Source organism: Botryllus schlosseri, chromosome 1, assembly GCF_051294905.1.
Source record: "Botryllus schlosseri isolate E-star chromosome 1, Bs_hap1, whole genome shotgun sequence".
Taxonomy (NCBI): Eukaryota; Metazoa; Chordata; class Ascidiacea; order Stolidobranchia; family Styelidae; genus Botryllus; species Botryllus schlosseri.
Genome location: NC_137236.1, coordinates 38,499,909 through 38,523,280, shown reverse-complemented (window position 1 = coordinate 38,523,280; position 23,372 = coordinate 38,499,909). Strand labels below are relative to the sequence as shown.

The 23,372-nt window shown below is 40.0% G+C and overlaps 3 protein-coding genes across 4 annotated transcripts in view; 2 read left to right on the top strand and 1 right to left on the bottom strand.

Annotated features, from left to right (window-relative positions):
- Positions 1 to 16,664, bottom strand: part of LOC145436452 (inactive dipeptidyl peptidase 10-like) — a 39,961-nt gene extending 23,297 nt beyond the window's left edge. Inside the window, exon 1 of one of the 2 annotated variants that reach the window (XM_080313804.1) lies at positions 15,797 to 16,664. In XM_080313804.1, the coding sequence (XP_080169930.1) occupies positions 15,797 to 16,027 (231 nt within the window). In that variant the 5' untranslated portion in view covers positions 16,028 to 16,664. Of the gene's footprint in view, positions 1 to 3,574; positions 3,926 to 15,796 lie in introns of those variants that run through there. The other variant, XM_080313819.1, reaches the window with a different exon arrangement.
- The window catches only part of LOC145436675 (uncharacterized), a 339,318-nt gene that overhangs the window by 139,863 nt on the left and 176,083 nt on the right, over positions 1 to 23,372 (top strand). The window lies entirely within an intron of this gene.
- The window catches only part of LOC145436733 (uncharacterized), a 246,599-nt gene continuing 223,321 nt past the window's right edge, over positions 95 to 23,372 (top strand). Inside the window, exon 1 of the mRNA XM_080314009.1 lies at positions 95 to 108. The gene's annotated coding sequence lies outside the window, so the exon portion shown is untranslated. The remainder of the gene's footprint in view (positions 109 to 23,372) is intronic.

Sequence of the window (23,372 nt, the reverse complement as noted above, 5' to 3'; positions counted from 1 at the left end):
ACAATTCTGGATCTGTTCTGCTGGTCGTTACTGCTCTTGCGGGGCTCGTTATGCTTCAAACATCAAATCGTGATATACAGCCTTCTCTCCCTGGAATTTGGTTGTATTCAAATATTTATTCGCATGTTAAAGGACGAATCTATACGTTTTGCCACGAAGGTCGGAGCAAATCGATGTGGGGGTCGAAAAAAAATTCATAAATTCAAGCATCGCAACGGTTTGGATTTTTCTCCATCTGATTCAAATGCGATTTAGTTTTCATTGCATTTCATCCACATTGCCAGTTTTATTGTAAGATGAGGCATGTAGTCGAAAAACTAGTAGGACTATAGTAGGCTAGATATTCGCAAATATGACAGACTGACATAACATGTACATTGTACAATTGTACATGTATAACATTTCATATATCCAATAAGTCTGATATGTAAACAAACATTTACTTCAATTATGAAACTCAGTATTGAAAAACAAATGGTTCGCTGCGACCCAATAAAAGGTACGTCCTTGTGCCTATCATTAACTGCTTGCGTACTATTATATTATTCTTGTGTGGAATAATTTATTAAAACGACTCGCGACCGCGCGTCAACTATCTTCCTAACTGCTCCTCTAGCGAGATTTATTTCCGAATTTTGCAAAACAAATCGATGCAATCGATTGGCCACTCTCCAAAGAAAACCTAAATATTTAACGTTTAACCCGATGCGGCTCACAATAACATTTTACAACAATTTAAGCTACAAGAGTTCCATATTAGTCAGTGATTGGTGGGAGGAATGGCATTATAGAGAGAAAAACTTTTCCAATCGATAGTGGGTGGAAATATTGGTTATACACCATGTAGGGAGTAAATGCAAATCACCACAATTTGGGTGCAAATATATACATCCACTGCTTTGGATATAGAATGGAATAGCTTAAAACTGGATAATATATTCAATGTGAATAAAATTGAATATTTTCGACTGACACTCGTCACGGATAATCGTCAGCTACTTTTGTAAAAGATTGAAAAGAACATTGTATATCAACAATGGTAGCACCGAATAAGACGTCACCGGCATTACAATTGAAGTAATACGGGCAAACGGATGACGTAAGCTCAAAGTACTATTTTTAGGATACACACGAACTCCTTTTGTTCGCAAAAGCTAGGGTGGCGCATTTTGATAAAAGTTGACTCCGAGGTACGTCAATGGAAAAATGAACGGGGTGTTGCGACGACGCAAAATTTGTCATTTCGGTAATTTTCCACACAAACAAGATTAAAAATTACACGTTTGACAATGGCAGAACGTCATGCACTCTCCGATGGTCAGACTTGTTCCACAGAACAGTCGACCTACGCACCGTTGTCTAACTGATATAGCTTTCATGATACTCTACTACTAAGACCACACTACAGACTCCTGAACCAATGACTATACGAACAGTTGCTCAACCAATTATTTCCAAACACGCGGTAAGGATATTTTCAACGCATCCTCAATAATAAAGGTTACGTTCAGCATGTACGTCTTCGTACGTCACTAAAAATGCATTTATAATTCGCTACGCAACGGACTCTCCCTTCGAAGTATTTCAAGCGCTAGAGTGATCATATCGCATGTAAAGAACGAGGAATAATAAATGAGACGACACCTTTATAGTTGAATTAAATGCGGTCGAACTACCATGTGAATTATCGACCTGGCATGAAAAAGATGTATGAGCGCCAAAGGTGAGGATATCGAAAAGTATAATTGCAACTGTACAAAGAAGCAATGTATAAAAAGGTTTAGTACGCTGTCCATGGCATCGAGCTCAAATCAACACAAGCCCTGTTCTAAATAATGAAGGAAAATCCGGATAATTGCACCACAAAGTACGTCATGTAAACTGTATCATGTCAAAATTATAAAGTTATATATTATGAAAAGTAAAAAATGTCTAAATGTCTAAATATTCGACTTGCAGGTCGGAAATTGTTTCCCCTAGTCACGAAGCAACAAGAATAACGCCCGGTTCAATCTAAACATGAACGGACGTGTAACAAGATAACTATGTTATAGTAGAACCCAAATTTACACAACCTTAAATTCGTATGTACTGACCAAATATCATTCGCTGAGCAATTTCTGTACCGGTTTAACTTCTCACCGCGTATTCGGAAAGTCACGACCACTCCAAGTCGTTTCGACACCTTTCTACCTTTTCTCTATATCGCAATCTCATGGCGTTTTAGCGGATGTAAATTTAAATAAAATGACTGACTTACACCATGAACCCTAACATTGCCAAAGGACTCATCCCACCGTAGCGCGGCAACTGATATAATCTCACAGCGACATTGTCTCTGCTTAAGTGCTCTCCCGCTCGCCCACGAAAAGTCCCACATTTCCCAGAATTTACAAAACACGAAAAAATGCTCTGTATCGATCGTAATCTCCGCAATTAACTTTGCAGAAACACATCGAGTTAGCGCCGCGACAGCTGAGCGTTTCCCGGCCGTTAAACGGATTACGGGGGACCTTTGACGAACCCCTGCTGATATGTTGCTCATTGAGGTCGCAGTCACGTGCGCTGGAACGTGCCCCCAATGCATTCATTACATATTACGCTTTCACCCTTGATTATATAGTGTCATGCCTGCTACTATCGTAATTAGGTAAGTGGTATGCAAGCCGTGGCATTGTCGTTAGACAAACAGAGTGTTTGTGTTACGACGAGAATTGTGAAAATTATTGTTGCCAGTTGACTGTCCATCAACTACTATTTTTTGAGTAGTTCTAGTTTTAGTTCAAGCAGCTGATCTTCAAAAGTCAGTAGTTCTCGTTCTAGTTCTACAGTTGAGTAATTAGAAAATAAATTAGTTGCAGGGCAACAGGGCAACTAGCAAACACGCGTCATCATTTGGCGTGCATCGTGACGCCGGTGGTGTGTTCCATCAGAGTTTGGTAACTCGGAAGATTTTCAGCTTTTCGAAATGAGGGTGGAAGTAAAATTATAGCTAGACAGTTTTTCCCGAGTTAGACGAGAATTAGAATGATAGCTACGAACTTATTTTTCAAATTTGACTAGAATTGGAATTACTGAATTTGCGAAAGCGAAATCGAATCATGTTCGGTTCGTATCAAACCAGGGTTTATTCTCATATGGCACGCGAATGGCAAATGTCTGCACAGCAAGCGCTGGTTCGTTTCACAGTATACAACATTTTCAGGTAAATCAGAAACTCGGCTATAATGAAAATGAAAGCATATATTCGTTTCATATATTCGATTTGATTAAATTGGATTACCGGCATCTTGCTCTAATTAATCTAGACAAATCGAATTATCTCTTTGTCAGAGTCTGTGTTTTACGATGCTCTTGTATCCATTGTTCACTCAGAGCCGTCACTGCTAACAGTGGCGTAGCTATGGAGTATTTTTGGGTCGAAACCACTCCCATTTAAAACTTTAACCCTGTGCTTTTGAAAAGCCGATATTATCAGAAATAATTTTGTGATGTTCATGTGGAAAAATCCATATAAAATCTCATACAGTTACCCTGCTTTCCAGAAGGATTCCACACCCTAACATTTCCTTACCAATAAATTCCCTTGCATTTTTGCGATCTTCAAAATCGGCGTGTTTCTCCTTCCGCCCAGAGTAAATCGTCGGCTTCTGCGATACTTCTCCATTTTTACGCTGATTCTGCTCACTAACACTGATTTAAGATTAGTGTACTAACGGCAGACGCAAACATCGTGGACGATTTAAAAATAATCGAAACTGAGCTTATTGGTGATATATGTCACACTTGTCTTTAGAATAGAAAATAGCATTGTACTCCCGTCTGCAGTTAATAACTCGCCATGCCCGATACCTTCTGCATATCAATACAAATTGATTGCACATCACAACATGATGATAGGGATATGGTAGCCCACGCTAGGCATTATATCTCGCGTTCACTCACTCTATACATGGCATCAACCCTGTGTTTTGAAGATGGATTTCCTTTAATACTAGGTGATAATAGGTCACAGAGTCTTTGCTTTTATAGCATGGATAAACCGGCACGGAGTATTTATCTACGATTATTATTCAGATTATTGCTACCTGGTACTTATCAAATAATTGTTATCAGCATGCATACGCCATGGAAATTTACAAAAATGCTCGGAGTCATTACAACGTCACGGCTCTAGATGTATTTGTTCAATTATTCAGCGGATGGTGTTAATTTTCACAAATCTATCAATTACTCATACGCACACCTGCTTCATTTGTATTCCCGGAGATATTGCAAAAATACGCTGATACGAATGCACGGATATATTTAGATATCTGCAACTTCTTTCCCAAACAATGAGTGACTTGACTTGGTTAAAAATTTGCAATGACTCCAATTGACTATAGCGATGCGAACGTGACTTGTTTCGAACGCTGCACGGATTTAAGCACTCTAATCATAGTACCCAGCCATAACTGGAATACCTCCTTGCAGAGTTGTAATACACTAAATCAAGCCGACTCGAGACGCGATTTTTGATGACTCGACTTGATAAGAGGTCATTTCTTGAACACGGCGATTTAATCGACTTGAGTCACTCTGTGTATTGAATCGACTTTTACACGAGTCATTGCGCAATACTCAATTAAGTCATAGTATTCAAGCCCCGGGCGGCGAGATCAACATTCTTTGACAATTCGAGGATTGGTAAGGTTACCACATTATTGATATTTTGTCTGTTAGTACTGGTTCTTGAACAACAAGGCTAATAAATGTTAAGAGCGAGAAAAATTCGGATATTATGAATTCGAGGCATTCGATATCACCCAGGTAGGGGGGTGTAAAATTGCATGTTTAACTTGACTCGAGCTCGTAACTGAACGGTGAAAACAATGAAATCGGCAAAAATGGAAAATCCCTCGACTTGAGTCCCTTGGTGCATTGAGCTGACTTATACTATAGACTTTGAACATGAACTGGGCAAGAGTCATATGAGTCAAGACACTCTATATATGTGCTCTTCAACCGGGGTTGTCGTACACCCTGGGGTGTACCAGAATTTGCAAAGGGTGTACCACTCGGATGGGGTGTACAGGGGTGTACCAGATCCGAATTACAATGAGCCGATGGCTAGCTATCACAAAGGCAGGTTTATGGGCCAGTACAGGTTGACGCACAGGTTAATGAGCAATATGGTACGATGTTATCTCAAGTGTAATACTGTACACCGCTTGATTGTGATGTCATAAGCATTTCTCCTATTCATTTAGCCGTCGGCAATAGACCAATGGATCCGTTTGGTGTTGGAAAGTATGCAGTTAACAAACATGTTTTCAGCTAGTCATTTGTCTTTTAGTGATCTTTGAGGGAACCGCCGCGATAGCTCAGATTTCTTGAATCGGTACTTCCTACCCGACGTTAATAAATACCGCAATGCACATAAATGAAGTGACGTGGCCAGCCAGGGTCGAAACAGCTTCCATGTTGAAATCGAAAACCTTTTGTTTTAAAATGCCGATTTTATGTCCAATATTTCGCCATGCATTTGCAATTTAGTATTTTGTTATTAGTGATGCAAATTAGCGACAATAGACTGTGTATAGCGGCATACGATCTGAGGTTACTGACATCTCTTGCAGCCCAAGTGCTACTATCGACTGTGTGTGGTGCATGGGCGTAGCCAGAAAAAATATTTGGGGGGGGGGGCGAAAAATTCGATGACGTAAATGAACCGCTCCCCTAAAGGTAAGGAGAAAATACGTAAAAGACGATGGTCTTAGGGCCCTTATTGGATGATTAACACAACATCTGGGGCGATCGTTACACATATATTCCACTCACAGACATAAACTGCTAGTAATAATATAATGATTGTGGAAAACTCAGGCGTCAACACATTCGCGCGAAGCGCGAAAATTTTTCATGGTTAATGAATGAAATTGGTTCATTATATTGTTACTTGCATATTGCAAATACGTTTTCCTTTTCAGATTTACCGGTATGGCTAATAGAAGTGGTGTCATCGAACATTCAGGGGACACTTAATTATATACATCTTGAACTATGTTCATACCACACGGCAAGACTATTTATGAGTTTCTTTTTTCGACACGCCCCCCTTTATGACAGTGGAAAATTTCGCGTCCCCCTTATCGTCATATCACAAAATGCAACAAGAATGCGAGCAATCCCAACGGATTGTTTGATGGCATGGAAGGTTATATGACTGTTGATGAGAGAATTCACAAATTTGAAATTCGGACTATACACATAGCAATAACCACGAATCGGAGATAAATCGCGCCGAGCGCGAAATTTTTTTTCAGTTGACCGAAGCTTCGTGCCCCCCTTCATTCATTTTATTTTCATTTATTGCTGTTACTTCATGACTTACGGAGAAAGCAGTCATCACTCAAAAGATCGCTCACATGCAAGGTTGTAGCCAGAAAAAACTTTTTTTTTTTGGAGGGGGCAGTTTAGCGAAGCTCTCCTGTGGGAACACCTCGCAGAACTGTATATCCTTCCATGGGCAATTTCATCACTACCCTTTATACATACGATTCTTAGACGCACACACACACACACACATACCCTATGGAAGCTCCCTGTTGCCAACTATAGCTTATTGGGCGATCGTTTCACGGACGAGTCCAAATCGCTGACACTATAGGTGACGAACAATCAGTGTGAATTTCGGGCCTAGTCGCGCGGAGCGGAAATTTTTTTCAATAAATGGAAGAATTTGATCAATAATATTGGAGCGTGTATATGAGCAGCAAGTGGCGTCCATTGTTATTACTTTACTTCGTTGAAGCACGGTTATTTAGTAACCCCTGGTAAAGATTGGCGCTACTTTCAAGATTGGAATCGCTGATACATACCAGACCAATTAAAAAAACTCGTGCGATTTCAAATCAGCACTTTTTAACGGGGTGGTGATATTTTCCTGTGCCAGTCGCATTAATGTCGGAGGGGTCTAATTGCAGGGACAGGATGATTAGGCGCCAGCCATTTAAGCACCCGAAAATATATATTGGGCTTCTGAATACATGCGTCGGTTTTATGACCGTCACTTTGCGGAAGCGCGTGTGGCCTACTTTACATGTCTTCGTGTGTCCCGGAACGGAAATTGCCGGAACTAACATTCCCCAACTCCCATACTGAACTGACAACCCTGGACTCAATCAATCTAACGACCTCTGGCTACTCTAGTGTATCTGCTTGTACTGTTGTATTCTTATAATTGAAGATGCAGCTAAATCTAATTTCGGTATTTGGTATTTGCAGAAGAAATTTCTTTTGGGATAACGATAACGAAATCAAGACATATACGGACACTAAATCGCGCGAAGCGCGAAGAAAAATTTTAGGTTGCATTCATCTGCCCAAAATACTCTAATATATCTATTGATTTCACGAAAATTTTCCAAAAATTTGGGGGGGGGGGGGCGATCGCCCCTTTCGCCCCTCTCTGGCTACGCCACTGGTGTGGTGTGGGGCAGGCCTGATACGCAGTAGGCTGGTGCGCCTGCTATCATCGCTGATCTGAATTACCGCTTCTGCAGCAGTAACTTTACCTGCTCTCTCCCCAATACTGTTACATTTAGGTTGATTATCGTTCGTAATGTCATGCTGTTTTGGGGCTGACACGAAATAAATTCCAATTTGCGTGGCGGGCGGCTTAACTGGCTGCGAATAGACTCTGTGACCAAATACTATTTTATTCAAATCCAAATTTTTTAACTCCGCTTCTACTGGTCGGAATTGAACCAAATTTGAATAACATCGTTTTTATAGACAACCTAATACTTTCATGGGTGAACAGTAAAATTTCAAATTTTTCGTTATTTATTTTATATAATAAATAGAAACTTTCTTCTCCCGTAGCAATGCGGCTACCGGTTGGAATTGAACCAAATTTGGTGTGTAGGCTTAAGTTAGGTAACCTAACAATTTTATCAAGTAGCCAGTACGATTTGAGAAAAAAAGTCATTTTTGAAGACCCCTAATGAACAGGGGTGTACGAGTTTTGAGCACACGTTAAAACAGTGTACCACGTCGAAAAAGGTTGAAGAGCACTGCTCTATGTGACATGATCGTGTATCAGGTTCGATACTTGAAAAATAGACCCATAAACTGTCCGTTATCTGCTAGAACAAACATGTTAAGAGTGAGAAAAATAAGTATATTTTGAATGCGAGGCACTCGATATCACCCGAGAGTTTTCAAAATGATATTTAAACCTGACGCATCACAATATGAGTAAGACTCGACCCACTGCACTCCGATTCGGCATGGAATATGAGTCGGCGGCGAATTTGAATATTGCTAACCTAGATTCGAGTCAAAACTATAAAAGTAAGGTCCTCGCAACTTGATTACAACCCTGCCGGCTTGGTTCAAATTCCAGTTTTACTCCTGCTGTCCTCAATCGAAACACGCACCATAAATGTCCCTGTTTCCATATCATTCCTCAACCTCCGGTGATCACGAACAACACTACATAACGTTGCTGGACATTCATTCACCGTGGAATCAGAAACCGTGAAAGTCTCAGCGGAATACTCCCCGTCAACAGCGCGTCTCTGACAACACCCATATATAATCCTTAATGGATAGAGAACATACGAAACGCATCCGATGCGGATTCAAAACTATACGATCAATAACTCGAGGACAGCTCGATTCAAAACCTGCACACAATGCCGATACGATTCGTCTCTAATAAATAATTATTAATTTCGGATAAGCATCAATGTCGACTTGATATTGCGAGGTAATTACGGCGGTAACGAGAAATCGACTGGGTAATTACGCGGGCTTGACACACCGAACACAGAGGCTGTCATTTTAGTGAAGTCCGTCTGCTTTTTCGAAGTAGGCCTACTCAAAGAGGTTTAACCCGCATCTCCATACACTTACTCTTACTCGAAAGGTTATGTTTTCAGAATAATTCCACTTCTGCTCGAAAGTTGTTCGGAAAAACTACTGACTTTGTACACTTTGAGCAGTAGATAGTATTGTTTGGGTATGTATGCGTCATTTTATTGTCAGGCAAAAAAGAATCGCATCTGTTACACGGTAACTTGATTTATAATCGAAATTACCACTGTATGCAGTGCCATCAGTTTATCGCGAAGATGTAAGCTGTTGTTTGGAAGGTTACCAAACTCATGAGGAAAAGACCGTGTATGCACAATTGCACACCTAAAGGGCCGAAGAGGGTGGTTCACGAGAACAGAGCCTACCTCAGAATTATATCGCGGCCATAAATCCTACGTGAATACGTGCATAACTTCCTACGTCTCTATACATGCATGCAAAATTGTGCTCGATTGTGCTCGATTAATACCGCGGTAGAATTCTTAGTTAGGTTGTTGTTGCGTATGCCATGGGTGTATAGTCACACCCCTATATCAGGGGTGGTACACGAGTGGAAATACACGCTCTTTTCACTTAGACCGTAGCTCAGACTAACTTATAAGTGCGTTCAAACCCTTGACCAGATTCTTTGAAACTATTGGTAAGTTATATACCTTCATTACTACTTCCTCTTTAATTAGTTTTGACATGTCTTAAAACAGTGGTTTTCAACCGGGGCCCCCGGACACTTAGGGACCCGCGAAGCATCTTCAGGGGGTTCGCGAAATATCAAAATTTGAAGAATGGATAATAGCCTAATTTTTATGTATGAAATTAGTAATCACGAGTCAGTTTCGCTTCATAAGTCCTAAAACTTCATAACTCACATAAACAGAATGGCCGTCTGAGATAAAATATTATACTGTGCAAACTCAATTAAATTGTCAAACTTCTTATTGCCTTCTGATAGAAACAACTTGCTGTTTAGAGATGTTTTGTTGGGGCTTTGTAACAGAATTGGTTGCAAAAATCCATAGTTTCCTGTGATATACGTAAACGCTATTCCAGAATAACTTCAAGATGATCTGCTAGATAGAAATGACTATGCTGGACGTAATATGTTCACTGAGAATGTATTTCTCAATGAAGGCGTCATATATATGTTGCGATCATACCCAAAGGCCTCGTCTGAAGTGTTGCGTGTTATTACCACATTCACCATCCCCTATATTTGTGGAAATGGATTTTCGTTCATATCAAATTGACGACGCGGAATTTCAAGACACGACCGTCTATTTCAATAAATTTACCTACATAATTCGTTTTGAGTATTGTTTCACAACAACATTCATTGCATTAAAGAATTTATTAACTCGAAGACTTTCGTGTACCCCTTATCGAGAGATAACGGCACAATAACAAGCATACAGAAAGAGATTCAAACCAAAACCAAATTAGCAAAGTATGAAGTAATAACACAATGATAAAATTTTTTACGCTATGCCGCTATTTGTCTGTGTGTTGTCTTCCGTGTATTATTGTATAATTTGATTTTCTCTCGTCTCTTGTTATGACTACCGGTACAGCTGACTTTGCCTAGCGTTAAAAATTTTATTATTGTATTATTACGTCATACTTTGCCAATTTGGTTTTTGTTTGAATCTCGTTCTGTATGATTGTTATTGTGCCGTTAACTCTCGATAAGGGGCACACGAAAAGTCTTCGAGTTAATAAATTCTTTACTGCAATGAATGTAGTTGTGAGAGCAATACTCAAGTTTAGTATCGCCAACCATATTTTCAAATAATTCGTTTTGAAATTACAGAATAGTAGGCTATGATGATATTTTCAAGAATGGTCGTTTTGTTGCCGTTCATCAATATTCTATAGCCGATATTTGCACAGGACAGATGACGGTTGCACGATAATAGAGCTAAATTTTAACTAAAACGTTGAGGTCTGCGGGGGTCTGTGACGGCTCACAAGGGGTTCGCGAAGACAAATAGGTTGAGAACCACCGTCTTAAAACCTTCATGTTCACTTGGTCTTGGGTAAATAAATTTTCCGCGTTACTTCTACTTGATTTCTATCGGTAACTATACTTTGGCGACCTCTCATGCGATTCGTATTAGAGAACCTTGTTTTGCCGGCAATCGGTCAGTAATTACAGTCCGGCGCAGAGTCGACCTTAAAAAAGTCTAATATATCCATATTCCTCGCGTTACGCTCGTAATGTATACTCTACACAGCCAACCCAATAAATCAATAATGCTCATATTTCCGCCCATGCAATGCGGTGAGATCCAAATAGTCACAGCGCGAGAAGCGATCGATATTGTACATGCAGTGGCGGACTATACTTGTATCACGCCACAACGGAGTCCCGGATATCAGAGATAGTAAAGTGACACAAAAGCTGGACGACAAGAAAATATACAGCTTTTCAAAATTAGATCAAAAACTTGGAAATTTGATTAAATTTCTAATTCGATTGATGTACAAAAAAAACAAGTTCACAGTTCATATAAAATCAAAGCTCATTTTTATAAGCTTGTCGAGGACAAATGTATGTTCAAGTGCACCAAGCTTGGCCATTTTTGCACGGCACAGATATTCTGTAGCATTTCCAGGATAACAATAGACTTGAGTTAAAATTAGAGTATAGAAACAGTTTAAAATTATATTAGGATTAGATTACCGGCCATACGTTCTAATTCGTTTAATTCAGGGGTGGGCAAACCACTGTCCGCGGGCCGCGTGCGGCGCGGAACACCGTTTTCTGCAACCCGTGAAAGCACCAAGAAAATATTATGCGTACTAACAATGTAATTTTTGCTATAAATTGGCAATACGTTTTCTTAATATATCCCCCCACGACAATGATAAGATGTAGTCTTGCTATGATGCTTCTTTTATTGCTGACGCAGTAGCCTGATATCAAGGTCCACGCATTTCCATAGGTTTCAGTTGGTAAACATCACAGAAATTCAAAACGAAAATACCATAATCCGGATCATGAGTGCGAATTAAAATTGGCAACTCCAGCAATTTTATTACTTTTGTTACTGTATTTGGGACACCGATTCCCGTGTGTGTTAGGTATAGGTATGTCCTCAATATGTGTAGAAGTATTATATATTTTTATTAGCTTATATTGTATAGAAGCGTATATAAGATGTTGTCAGCATTGTCCATCTTGGAGGTGAGCCAAAGGCAGGATTAGCAAATCTCCGAACAGATGGTTCCTCATTGATTCAAATTTACAGCCGCGTCTAAAAGTCGGCACAGCGGTCTTTCATCCCAAATTTTACCGAATTGGTTATTAAGGATGACCAGCTAGAAAAATCTAGCAATGTTTCCGACGCGGGTACGTTATCATGAAATTATTGTTTGATTTGTTTTTAAATTTATACATAGATATCATCTGCATAAATTCCCGGTCTCTATATACATAAATATTGCATTTTAGCTAATATTCACAATATATATATATATATATTCAATATAGTGCGGCCCGCGAATGATTTCAAATGTTGAATGCGGCCCGCGGGCTGAAAAGTTTGCCCACCTTTGGTTTAATTAGACCATTAGGAATTTATTTTTCTAGTTATCTAAATTTACTGCATGGTTGACATTTACTGTCTATTGATCATCTCGATTCTGATTAGAGAAACCATGATTGGTATCGTCCATTTTTGACCTGTCCACTGTAAAACAACATTTTCCACGAGATCAAGCGTTACAGGGAGCTAGTTTTCCAGCACGTATACCGTGTCTAGCTAACCCCAATATTGATCCTCTGGTCGCCGGTGTACGTCATCGTGCGCCGCTCATAGTTCCTAATAGAAGTGAGATGATGATCCTGATATGTTTGTTGCATATTGTTGTATTTCTCTCGTGGAAACTATGCCCTTCGCCCATTTTAGAGAGCGCAGCGTCGTACCGACGTTACGTTTCGAAATGCGCTTTTCAGACTATGTGGTCTATTTTATCTCGATATAGAATGCATGCGGCCTGCGGTCTCTATACAAGATTTGAAAAGTTACCCACGTGCCGTTTTGAGTGCCACGTGTCGTTTTGAGTATACTGCTTCTATATATGCTTAAGCTACGTGTGTACAGTGAGAACGTAGTAGTAGGAGGCCTACTTTGGTATTTACCACCCCTTGATATATCATATAGGGGTGCACAGGATTGATTTTTCGTGTATCGTACCAGGAAAGTGCAAAAATGTGGTACATAATTTTGTTACCAGGGAGTACTACCCTATGATACATGGTACAGTAAATACATTGATTTTCAAAGCATATATTTACAATATACTCCTGATTATCATATTTCACCAAACGACTAATTGATACCATACGGGGTAGTACATTAAGTATTTCGAAAAAGACATATAATTGAGATACCCCCACTTTATTTTAAACATAGATGCAGTCAATAATGGTCCATTAAGCCTCTTATTTCTTCGAGTCGAGCTCATTAACGTCACGGTCGTCAGTCGCAAAGTACAGTTTACATCAAAACGACACTATTGTTACTCTGGCGTGTACGCTTCTGATAAAACACGGGCGAATTCGACCCGCGAATATCAATTATTCAGCACTGCTGAAATGAAATGAACTGTTTTCGTTTGAGATGCGATTGCGCCCGATGAACTTTGCGTTTAGTCCGGTGTCTGTTAACCTTTGGTAACCAGGCTTACACTAATCGGCCAGCTTTCGGTGCGCCACAAATTTTCGCAATCTCACAAAATAATCTACCACATTCGAAATCTGATGCATTACTAATGAATACTGGTACACTGTATGAACTGCATCCACGGCAGTGTTTAAAGAAAAAACATAAATAAATGATTTTCCTACCAAAAACAACGATATTTAATTAAATTTTACATCATAGTGACTTATGATGTAAAAGTCGGCGAACCTTGACCTCCAGTAACACGTAATCTAAAATACTTCCTACTTCTACTAGACCAATGGTTCTCAACCTTGGGGGCGCGAAAGCATCTGAAGAGGGTGCGAAGAAGCCTAACCGTGTTTCTCTATATATAGACCGAATTTCATATTTTGGAATTCTCTCATAAACAGTCATAACCTTCCATGCCATCAAACAATCTGTTGGGGTTGCTAGCATCCCTGTTGGATTTTGTGATATGACGATAATGGGGCGCGAAATGTTTCACTATCATAAAGGGGGACGTGTCTAAAAAAGGTCGAGAACCATTGTACTAGGCCATAGTTACAGTGTGGCAACTTGAGGCTTCGTATCCCTGTGCAGTGTGCATGTTCTACGTCCTACATCTACGTTCTACGTTCCGACGGTGAAAATAAAGCAACAAAAGTATATTTTCCGTCGATTTAATAATCTTTTCGGTTCTCGCAAACAACCGAAAATGAATCATTACAATTGGACTCGATTTTCAAACGGATCTATTCATGATTTCTAAGTTTCCAGTCGTGTCGGGAATGATGAAGAACTAATTTGTGTTGATTGGTGACCTTTATTCCTCTAAAATACTGGGGTTTACATCGCACTAGTCATTGAAGACCATTCTCGGAGGGGTGTGCACCACATGAATTATTCAGCCGGTTTAAGTCCATGCGATGTCTCGTGGGAAAACAGAGTTAAAAGAACTTCGCAACGAGGACGTAGTATAATAAATGACTCTTAGCGCCCCCTAGCGGAATAGTACGCAATGAAATAAGATGACAAAGATTGTATTATACACTATATTGTCGGCATTAAATCATCTAATAAACCGACGTAAACCCACTTGTAGCGTTGTTGTTTCATCTTCATGGTGTTTCGACTACATTGGTCCTTTTACACCAGGCCGATATTCTTTATTATGATTCCGTATTTGCCGACTTGTAGCACGACCCACTTCTAGGCTTTTTTAAGACTCTTCTTACGTGTAGCGAGCGACATAACGTAGTGATATAATCCTCGGCTTCAAGAACAATGGGTTACAGGCTCAGGTCCGACCGCGGTTGACTCAAGTTTCAAACCCAAGTGTTGGAGGAGCAAAGATAAAACTCCGACACTTAGGTTGTAATTCTGGAGTCGAACTCGATCAGACTCGAACCCGCAACTGTGGGAAGTCACGACTGCGTGACGTACCACCACGCTATGTCGCCGTTTGTTGTAGTGTGACAACGTGGTTGCATCACTCGAGTCGTAACTAAACTTGAGTCACCTTTTCTGAATGACTTGACTTCGCCAGAGTCACTGATCTGGCTTAGCATCCAAGGTTGGGTATTCGACATGGTTGTAAGCGGTATACAATTGTGCACGTGCATTTGTAAATTCGAATCAAACTACACAAACTTTGATGACTTAAAATTGACTCAAAATCTGACAATCTGATAATCTGAGATGTGCTAACTTCACTCGAGTTACTTTGAAAATTTGCGTGACTTCACTAACAAATTTTTGAAATTACTTGATTCGAGATAAAATTCGCGGTGACTCGAAATGACGGGTGGCTCAAAGGCAGTGACACTGATGAGCTGTCACAAGATTGAATCAGGTCACTTGAATTTATTCGCAAAAGCTTGAAAAATAAATTTAATCCAGAAAATTACTCTCGCTTAACATCAGATTAGTTCGAGATGTTTTTGGATCGAATGTTTCCGAAAAGCTTCTTGGAGGTACAGAACTTCAGTATACAATTAAATAGTATATTCATATTGAAATGAACCCGAATATTTTCGGCTGACACTCGTCAGGGGTAATCGTCAGCAACTAGTAGAGAATTGGAAAGATATACAATGTTCTTTCCAATTCTCTGCTAGTTGCTGACGATTACCCCTGACGAGTGTCAGCCGAAAATATTCTGGTTCATTTCAATAAGAATATACTATTTAATTGAATGTTTCCGACTGCATTCCAGGATGTGAGATCATGTCCCACTGGATTTTGACAAGCCTAGTCGCAATACATACCTGCGAATCTTCGAGGTCTAGCGAGCTCATGGAGGACATTTTGTGGTCGATTCGAGAGCTCGTAATTCCGACTTCCGCCGTTGTAGCCGCTGCGATCGCAGACTCCTGGTTCATCACAGTGTTTCGAAAACTATCATCGATATTGAGGGAACATTCTGCGGCTAGCATGAGAACGTAATATCTTGAAAAGATCGTACATAAACACGGTCTGATACGTAACACAGGACGCATGTTATGCAAAGGCGAAGTTTTGAGTCACAGATTATAATAAGAATAAATACCCATCTTGTCCCCACCCATATGTTATGTTCTGTTTTATCAAAGCGAATTCCACATATGGCGCTGGTGCACGCATTGCATTTATATTGTATATGTATACGATTGCCACAAATTTCGGCTGAAAATTACTCAAGGGCGTAGTGTTTTGTTTTATACACGTAATCACCAATGTTACCCTTTCCTGTTGTACTTTGCTCCGCGAATCTGGTTAATTAAGCTTTTAAGTAACTCTAAAATAAATACCAGACTTAAGCTGCGTATGCGCAACGTTAGTTCCATACTCATTTACTCAGTGACAAGTCCCAAGCAAGTCCTCCTTCCGCAGAACGTAAACAAGGCAGCACAAGTCCATTTTCCTAAGAGTTCTAATGTTACGCTTAGTTTATAATGCGAGCTTCTAATTGAATCCGCATAATCCTCCGGGAAGCTTGTAATCTGCTTAGTTAGGACAGGCAGATGTCACAAGGCATTGACATCGATTCGTTCAGTAGTGAGTCCACGCGGAAATATAATAGAATAATTGGGAGGATTTGATTCTGTTCACAAATGACCTGGCCTACCTAATATACCGGCCAATGCATTGCAACTTGGTGATGTCCTCAGCAAAGATTTCTTGATCGAATTTATTGTCCAAGCTCAAATAACCTATAACAGTGGTTCTCAACAGCCAGTATTTGCCAATTATATTCTAATTTTATATCTCAATTCCAAAATGCTAAATGTTGAAAGCTTGTCCATAAATTTGAGAGACAAATCACCAAACTTTCAATTGATTTAAAACAGTGGTTCCTAACCTTTTTTCCTCCAGCGCCCCCTTTCAAAAATTATCGCGCTCCAGCGCCCCCCACCCCCATTTTGTAAGGACTGTAATAGAGACAATGCTTAAGAGGGATAGCCGTAACATCACTTCGTCAGCCCCCCTAAAAACCATTCTCTTGCGCACCCATAGCGTGATAAACAAAACTTCTGGGGGCGTCGCGTCGCATCGTGCGCTGCAGGATATATGACCTAGTTCGAAACATTTTGTTGAAAGTAACTCTAGCAAGCGTGACGGCAGTGTTTTAACGGGAAATAAACGGTCTAAAAGTACGCGCAATTCAGTTTAGATGAATTAGAATAACTCACTACATTTCTGAAAACATATGTATAAAACATCGTCGCGCAAAAATTTCGGGATTTGACATATTTTGTGGAATGTTAATTTGCTCTGAATACTCATTAGGGATGTGTCCTACTACTATATCATCTACTGCGAAGCCATTCTTCTTAAGCGCCCCCCCCGTATCGCCCCCTGATCCCAGCGCCCCCCATATCGCCCCTTCAAAATCGCAAGGTTAAGAACCACTGCTTTAGAAGTTTGTAACGTATGTTTCTGCACGGTAGCTTAATAGTGAGTTCATGGTCTGTTATGAACTCATGTAAAATGGTGCAAGTATTGTACTAAACTGTAACCTAAAACTCATTTCGGACAAGTGACATCAAAGCTATACACGTTGACGTATAAAGAATCTTCATTAAATATCGACAGTGCGATAAACCGACCCTTGTCAGTATAGGCCATAGCAAACAGCAATGTCGCAAAACCATCACTATGAAGTTAGTAGACATTACAGGACTTTACTAGCTATACGCCTTGCGTAAACTTCAATAGAACCACGTTTAAATATCTGATATGAAAAGGTAGCATCGAATGAAGTATCCGATATTACATTTTGGTTGCGTTCAATTTTTCACAGTTTACACATTACACCTCTAATACATTACTAGAGCACAAAATGAATTGTTGTAGCCTACAGTAAACAGTGTTAAAGGGACAAAACCAATACAACATGATATTTACTCGAAACAAAATGACTATTATGATTAAGTACTGCAAATCATTATGACCTGGTGTACCAGTCGGGTGTTAGTCTTGACCTTCGGTTAAACCACGAGACCGGTACGTCGAAACCGTCGGGTTCGTGTGAGCCCCGGTTAAGAATAACTCCGTCATAGTACAGTGAGATGAACTCATATGATCTGATCAAACCTAAGCTATGCATTTCTATCCAGATTTCTATCGAAACAGCCATGGCAAGATGTGATACACTCATTTCTCGACTGCCCTCGTATCGTCAGATTGTCATCTCTATCAAGGTGTATACTGGAGCTATCACAGTCATTCGGCCTTTTCGCAGGTTTTCTGGACAAGGTTTTTAAAATCGTACCTTGAAGCGGATTGGATTTACAGGGCGAAATTACTGCGACGCGAAAAGCCATAATCAATGAAGTATTGCGGAATTGATTACGCCGTAATTACGTGGATAAACGCGAGTCAATAAAGGAATTTCTACTTCAACGCAGTAGCGACGGGTGCCTATAATGATCACCGTTAAATGTATGCGCTCTTTGCTGAGACGCCAGCGGATTAGGGGCGAAGAATTCGCAGTCCATTATGAACTTAGCGAGCCAACTTGAAGTTTTCAATTAGTATGAGCACTGATCGATCAGTAAGGTAATGATTGCTGGAGTAAGATGATACATTCCTAAATTGCTCCACGGTGACACAGCGCGAACGGCCTAATCCCGATAAAATGCAATTTTGAAGCCGAGATTGCTAAACTCAGACAACCTCAAGATGGTTGAGACCAGCTCATGTCTGAAGGAATTCCGATGCATTTGAACGTAAGACGATGAGTGTTTGCGAAATTGAGTTCACGAGTGATTGAGCACGTGTGACTACGTAATATCGAAAAGTGTGGAGGATTTAGTCTAATAAATTAGGGTTACCATATTTTGGGAATCTAAAAAGAGGACACCTTTTCAAAATTTTCAGACTTAAAATACCGTCGAAAAGTGCGGAAAAAGTGGTAAATGTACTCAAGTTTGTAGATGATTGACTAAAAAAAGGTCAACTTTTCGACTCGACTCCTGAAATACCCACATCCCATGTGGTTTTCCGTTAGTTGACTTGAAAAACAGGTCGTCTCTCTGGATCAACTCCTGGACGTCCCGCCGGACTGTTCTTTGAGTGCAGATTTCTTATATCTCAGTCCAATTTCACATACATCTAACCAAAACTTCCAGAACAGAGGACAAATCCTCTTAGAAGAAGACGTATGATAACCCTGGAAAAATTATTTTCGCAATCATCATTGCACTGGCGCTGTGATCAACGAACTACTGAATTGTTTTCAACGATTATTTCAAACGGGATATTATAAAATGTCCTTGCATATAGGCTATGTATATGCATTGTTTATATTGTATATATATTGTGTATATGTATGTTTCTTGAGCAGAGGTCATTTACATCAGGCCGATATTCGTTATTCTTTTTTCTGTAATTGTCGAATTGTAGTGCGGCCCACTTCTTGGCTTTTGTGAGACACCTCTTACGCGGATGAGATGGCAAGGACGAGCATAGATATTGTTCTTGTTCAAAATAAATTATTATTCTGTGCCCAAAACCCCTATTCCTCACTAGCTGATGCGACTTCGGCGATGGTAACATCATTCCATGGACGAAGAATTGGGTGGTATAAATAGGCATATTGTCTTGACGTGCACTGAGCCAGACACTGCCAAGACCAAGACGCTTCCCCACGAGATCAAGATTTAAAAGAAGATAGCTTTCCAGCAAATACCATCTCTAGCTAGACCCAATGTCGATTCCTTTATCGCTGAAAGTGTTGTCAGGCATCGTGCGCAGCTCACAGTTCCAGATCGAATGAGAGTGATGATTACGATTGTTTTTGTTGTATATTTGTACTGTATATTATTTCGTTTGTGGTAATTGTTGCCAACGTCGGAAAGCACAGCGTTGTACTGACATAAAGTATTAAAAACGCGGTTTTAAAGTGTGTGGCCTATTTTTGTCTCGATATTGAACCCATGCGGCCCAAGGCCTCTACGAAATTTGAAAAGTGGCCCATGAGCAGTTTTGAGTTGGCAACCCCTGGTCTTGAGGGTATACGCATGGTGGTATCATTGCAACACTTACAGTGAACGATCTCATCTACTGCGACAACTGCGCATCGCATAAGCCAGTTAGAGGTGATTTCCCTTTATTAACCTGACGAACCGTTACGCTATATCAAGTGCACTACACTCGAACCGAAAGTACAGTGTGCATTCACTCTTAGGGCCACAAAACAGGACCTAACTTAGAGTTATATCGCCGTTATAAATCCTACGTCGCTACGCGCAAGAATCATTCGTGTACCACGTGTATTAGCATCCGTCGATAAAGGGTCGTACACGGGTGTGAACACACACTATTTTCACGTTAAGAATGTACCCTTACGCCACACCGAATTTTAGCCTTGTCACAAAGGCAAAAATCAACCCCATTACATATCTAATACATTACTATAGAATGAACACTATGCATCAATGACAGTGTTAAAAGCACATTAAACCGTTTAAACCTGATAATCACACAAAACAAAAATAGTATTACGAATATAGTATAGTATACTATTACGTATACTATATATAGTATTACGAATATATATTAGAAATCAGTGTGGCTTTTCTGTATGAGTCGGGTGTGCGTCGAAAGTTCCAGCAAACCCCTGTTACAGGCTTGGTGAACTGTGGGGGTTCTCGTAAACACTGGTTGACTCATGGTTCCATATAAGACTGTGCTACGTTACTTCGTGTTCCAGTATTCTCAGTGTAGGTGAAGCAAACATCTAACATTGACAGAAGATACAGATATATATATCAATATATTTCCACATTACCACTCACTGGCTAGTATTTGATCGACTGAAGAAGGTCTAAGGCAGCGGTTCTCAAACTGGGGGGGTAGCGTGGAAGCATCTGAAGAGGGGGCGCAAAGCCACAGTTGACTTAGAAATTTACTTTCAGCTCATAGTAGTTACTATGTCTATTGCCCGAATTTCATATTTGACAATTCTCTCATCAATAGACATTACCTTCAATGCCATCAAACTATCCGTTGGCACTGCTAGCATTCTGATTTCTCTCTTCAATATTTTTTGATATCACGATATTGGGGTGCGAAGTTTTTCACTATCGAAAAGGTGGGAGAGTCTTAAAAAGTTTGAGAACCACTGGTCTAAAGACATCATGAACATCATGACATCATGACATCATGACATCATGACATCATAATTGACATTGTTAGTGCATATTATACTTATCTCACATACCAAGTGAAATGATGCGAGGACATCATGCTGACTGTCTGCAGTCGCTTCACTTATGAAACACAGAGTACATGAAATACCCTCAATAGAAGCTAGCAAATAACAAAGCTATGCTCGACCTTGAACGATACGCAGGCCATCGACATCTCTGAAACATCTGCCAGAATCGACGTTGGCGTGACGGATCTAATATTATTCCCATGGCAATATACACTTAATCTTTGCGGTTGTTACAGCGACAGCGATTTGTCACACGTTCGCATGCGCTTGCTGACAGTTCTAACTGCGTGGTTGTGGATAGACTTGACGATTTGGCTTCCTTAGCATGTAAACCTGAGTCTAGATGAGACCGGCGTCCATATAATCTTGCATAAATAGTCAATTTCTCACTTTCTCACTTTCGTGGTACATGCACAAGTGGACGCTCTTCCAACGCTAAAGGTATCAACCATACCGTGTTATATAAAGCTGAATGCATTAGTGAAGAATGGAACGCATGGAACCAAAATTTCAGGCATAATTTCGAGCATTGAAATAAACATTACAATGAAAAATATTGTTTTCAGTACTGCGTTCAATATATCATACTTTATTTAACTCAGATACGTTTCCCATGCTCCCTATTAAGTCTTAATGGCAAATTAGCAAGCATATCAATAAACATCCGTATGGAATCCAATTTGACAATATTGGGCGTGATAGTTCAATCCTAAAACGAACTGTAGCCTAGACACATTCAGTTGAGCAGGTTGCTATGAGTTATTACTAAATTATGCGATTCACAGACAGGCACAACCGCATGTAAAACGAAATCTTTCTGCAATAAGTCTATAGTCCTGAATGCAATATTGAAATTTAGTGCCACCAACCGCCTCTTCAAAACGCAAAATAATCTGCATGCTTTCACCGAGTTTTCTACCGATCAAGTACGTAAAATCTTTGCCTGTCGATGTAGCCGTGCTAAACACAATCATTCACTTCGCCCCGACAATTTACACGGGCTTTGTCCTTCGAAATTTCATCCGTTCCTGATTTAATATTAATGACGAATAGCTAATTTCGTGGATATTGGTAATATCGATGGATCGATTTTAAAGTATTTCCCTGCCTTTCGCGTCGGCTGTGTTGTTGACCAAATCTCCGACCGGCGAGGTCTGCGATCTATTTCCATTAGCGACGTCGATACGCTGATAAAATACCATCGTTTGCGATCCTGATAATGGCGTCAGAATATATAATAGCCGTCGAAATATACGTAAGTAACTTGAGTCAAATGAACAGGCGAGAAAGCCAGTAATACACTTTAGTCACTGAAGCACTTTATCTCGGCTGCTACAACTTACTTGTATTGATACGTAGTTCGGCAAAGTGAACGTAAGACATATCTCCACTACTAATCTTACCATGTTTTAAGATCCGAAAATGTGGGCATTTTTTTCAAATTACAATTAGATACATGAAAACAGGAAATTTATGCAGATAACGACGATCGCCCTGTAGGTTGACTACAATAACTTAAAGTAAACCAAGGTGAATTTACCACAACGTTACGTTAACACGAACAGTTTTCGTTGAGTTGACCCTTTTCATGGCAGTTCTAGAATAAGCCAGTTTTCCAGAGTAATTGGTGCTGTAATGCCAAATCAAAAAGTTCGGTCGTAATGCGAAAAAGAGGACATTTGGGCGTCCTCGAACATAATCGTGTTCTTCAAAAAAAAAATGCTCTTAAAAGAGCGCATATGGTTTCCCTAACCACTATACGTTAGTCATAGAGTAAGCCTACATCCTTTATAGTTATTATAGTCATTATGGTCTTATAATGACTAGAGGTGTACCGTGCTACAAATCGGCTGTTACGGAATCATAATAAAGAATATCGGCCTGATTTTAATTACCATTGTAGTCGAGCGACACCATGAACACCCCAAACAACAACCAGATATGTTTAGGCAAAAGTACTCAGATCTTATAAAGTAGAAAGTAGTTTTGGGAAACGTTTGCAACCGTTTTATGAGTTAAATCGCCTCGACAATTGGGCGAAATAGCCTCTTGTGACACCGTTACTGATTATATTCTGGAAATCCGAACTTGCCTGTTGGTGTAGTAAGTCATTTTGCGTTGTTTTCGAGAAGAAACTTCGT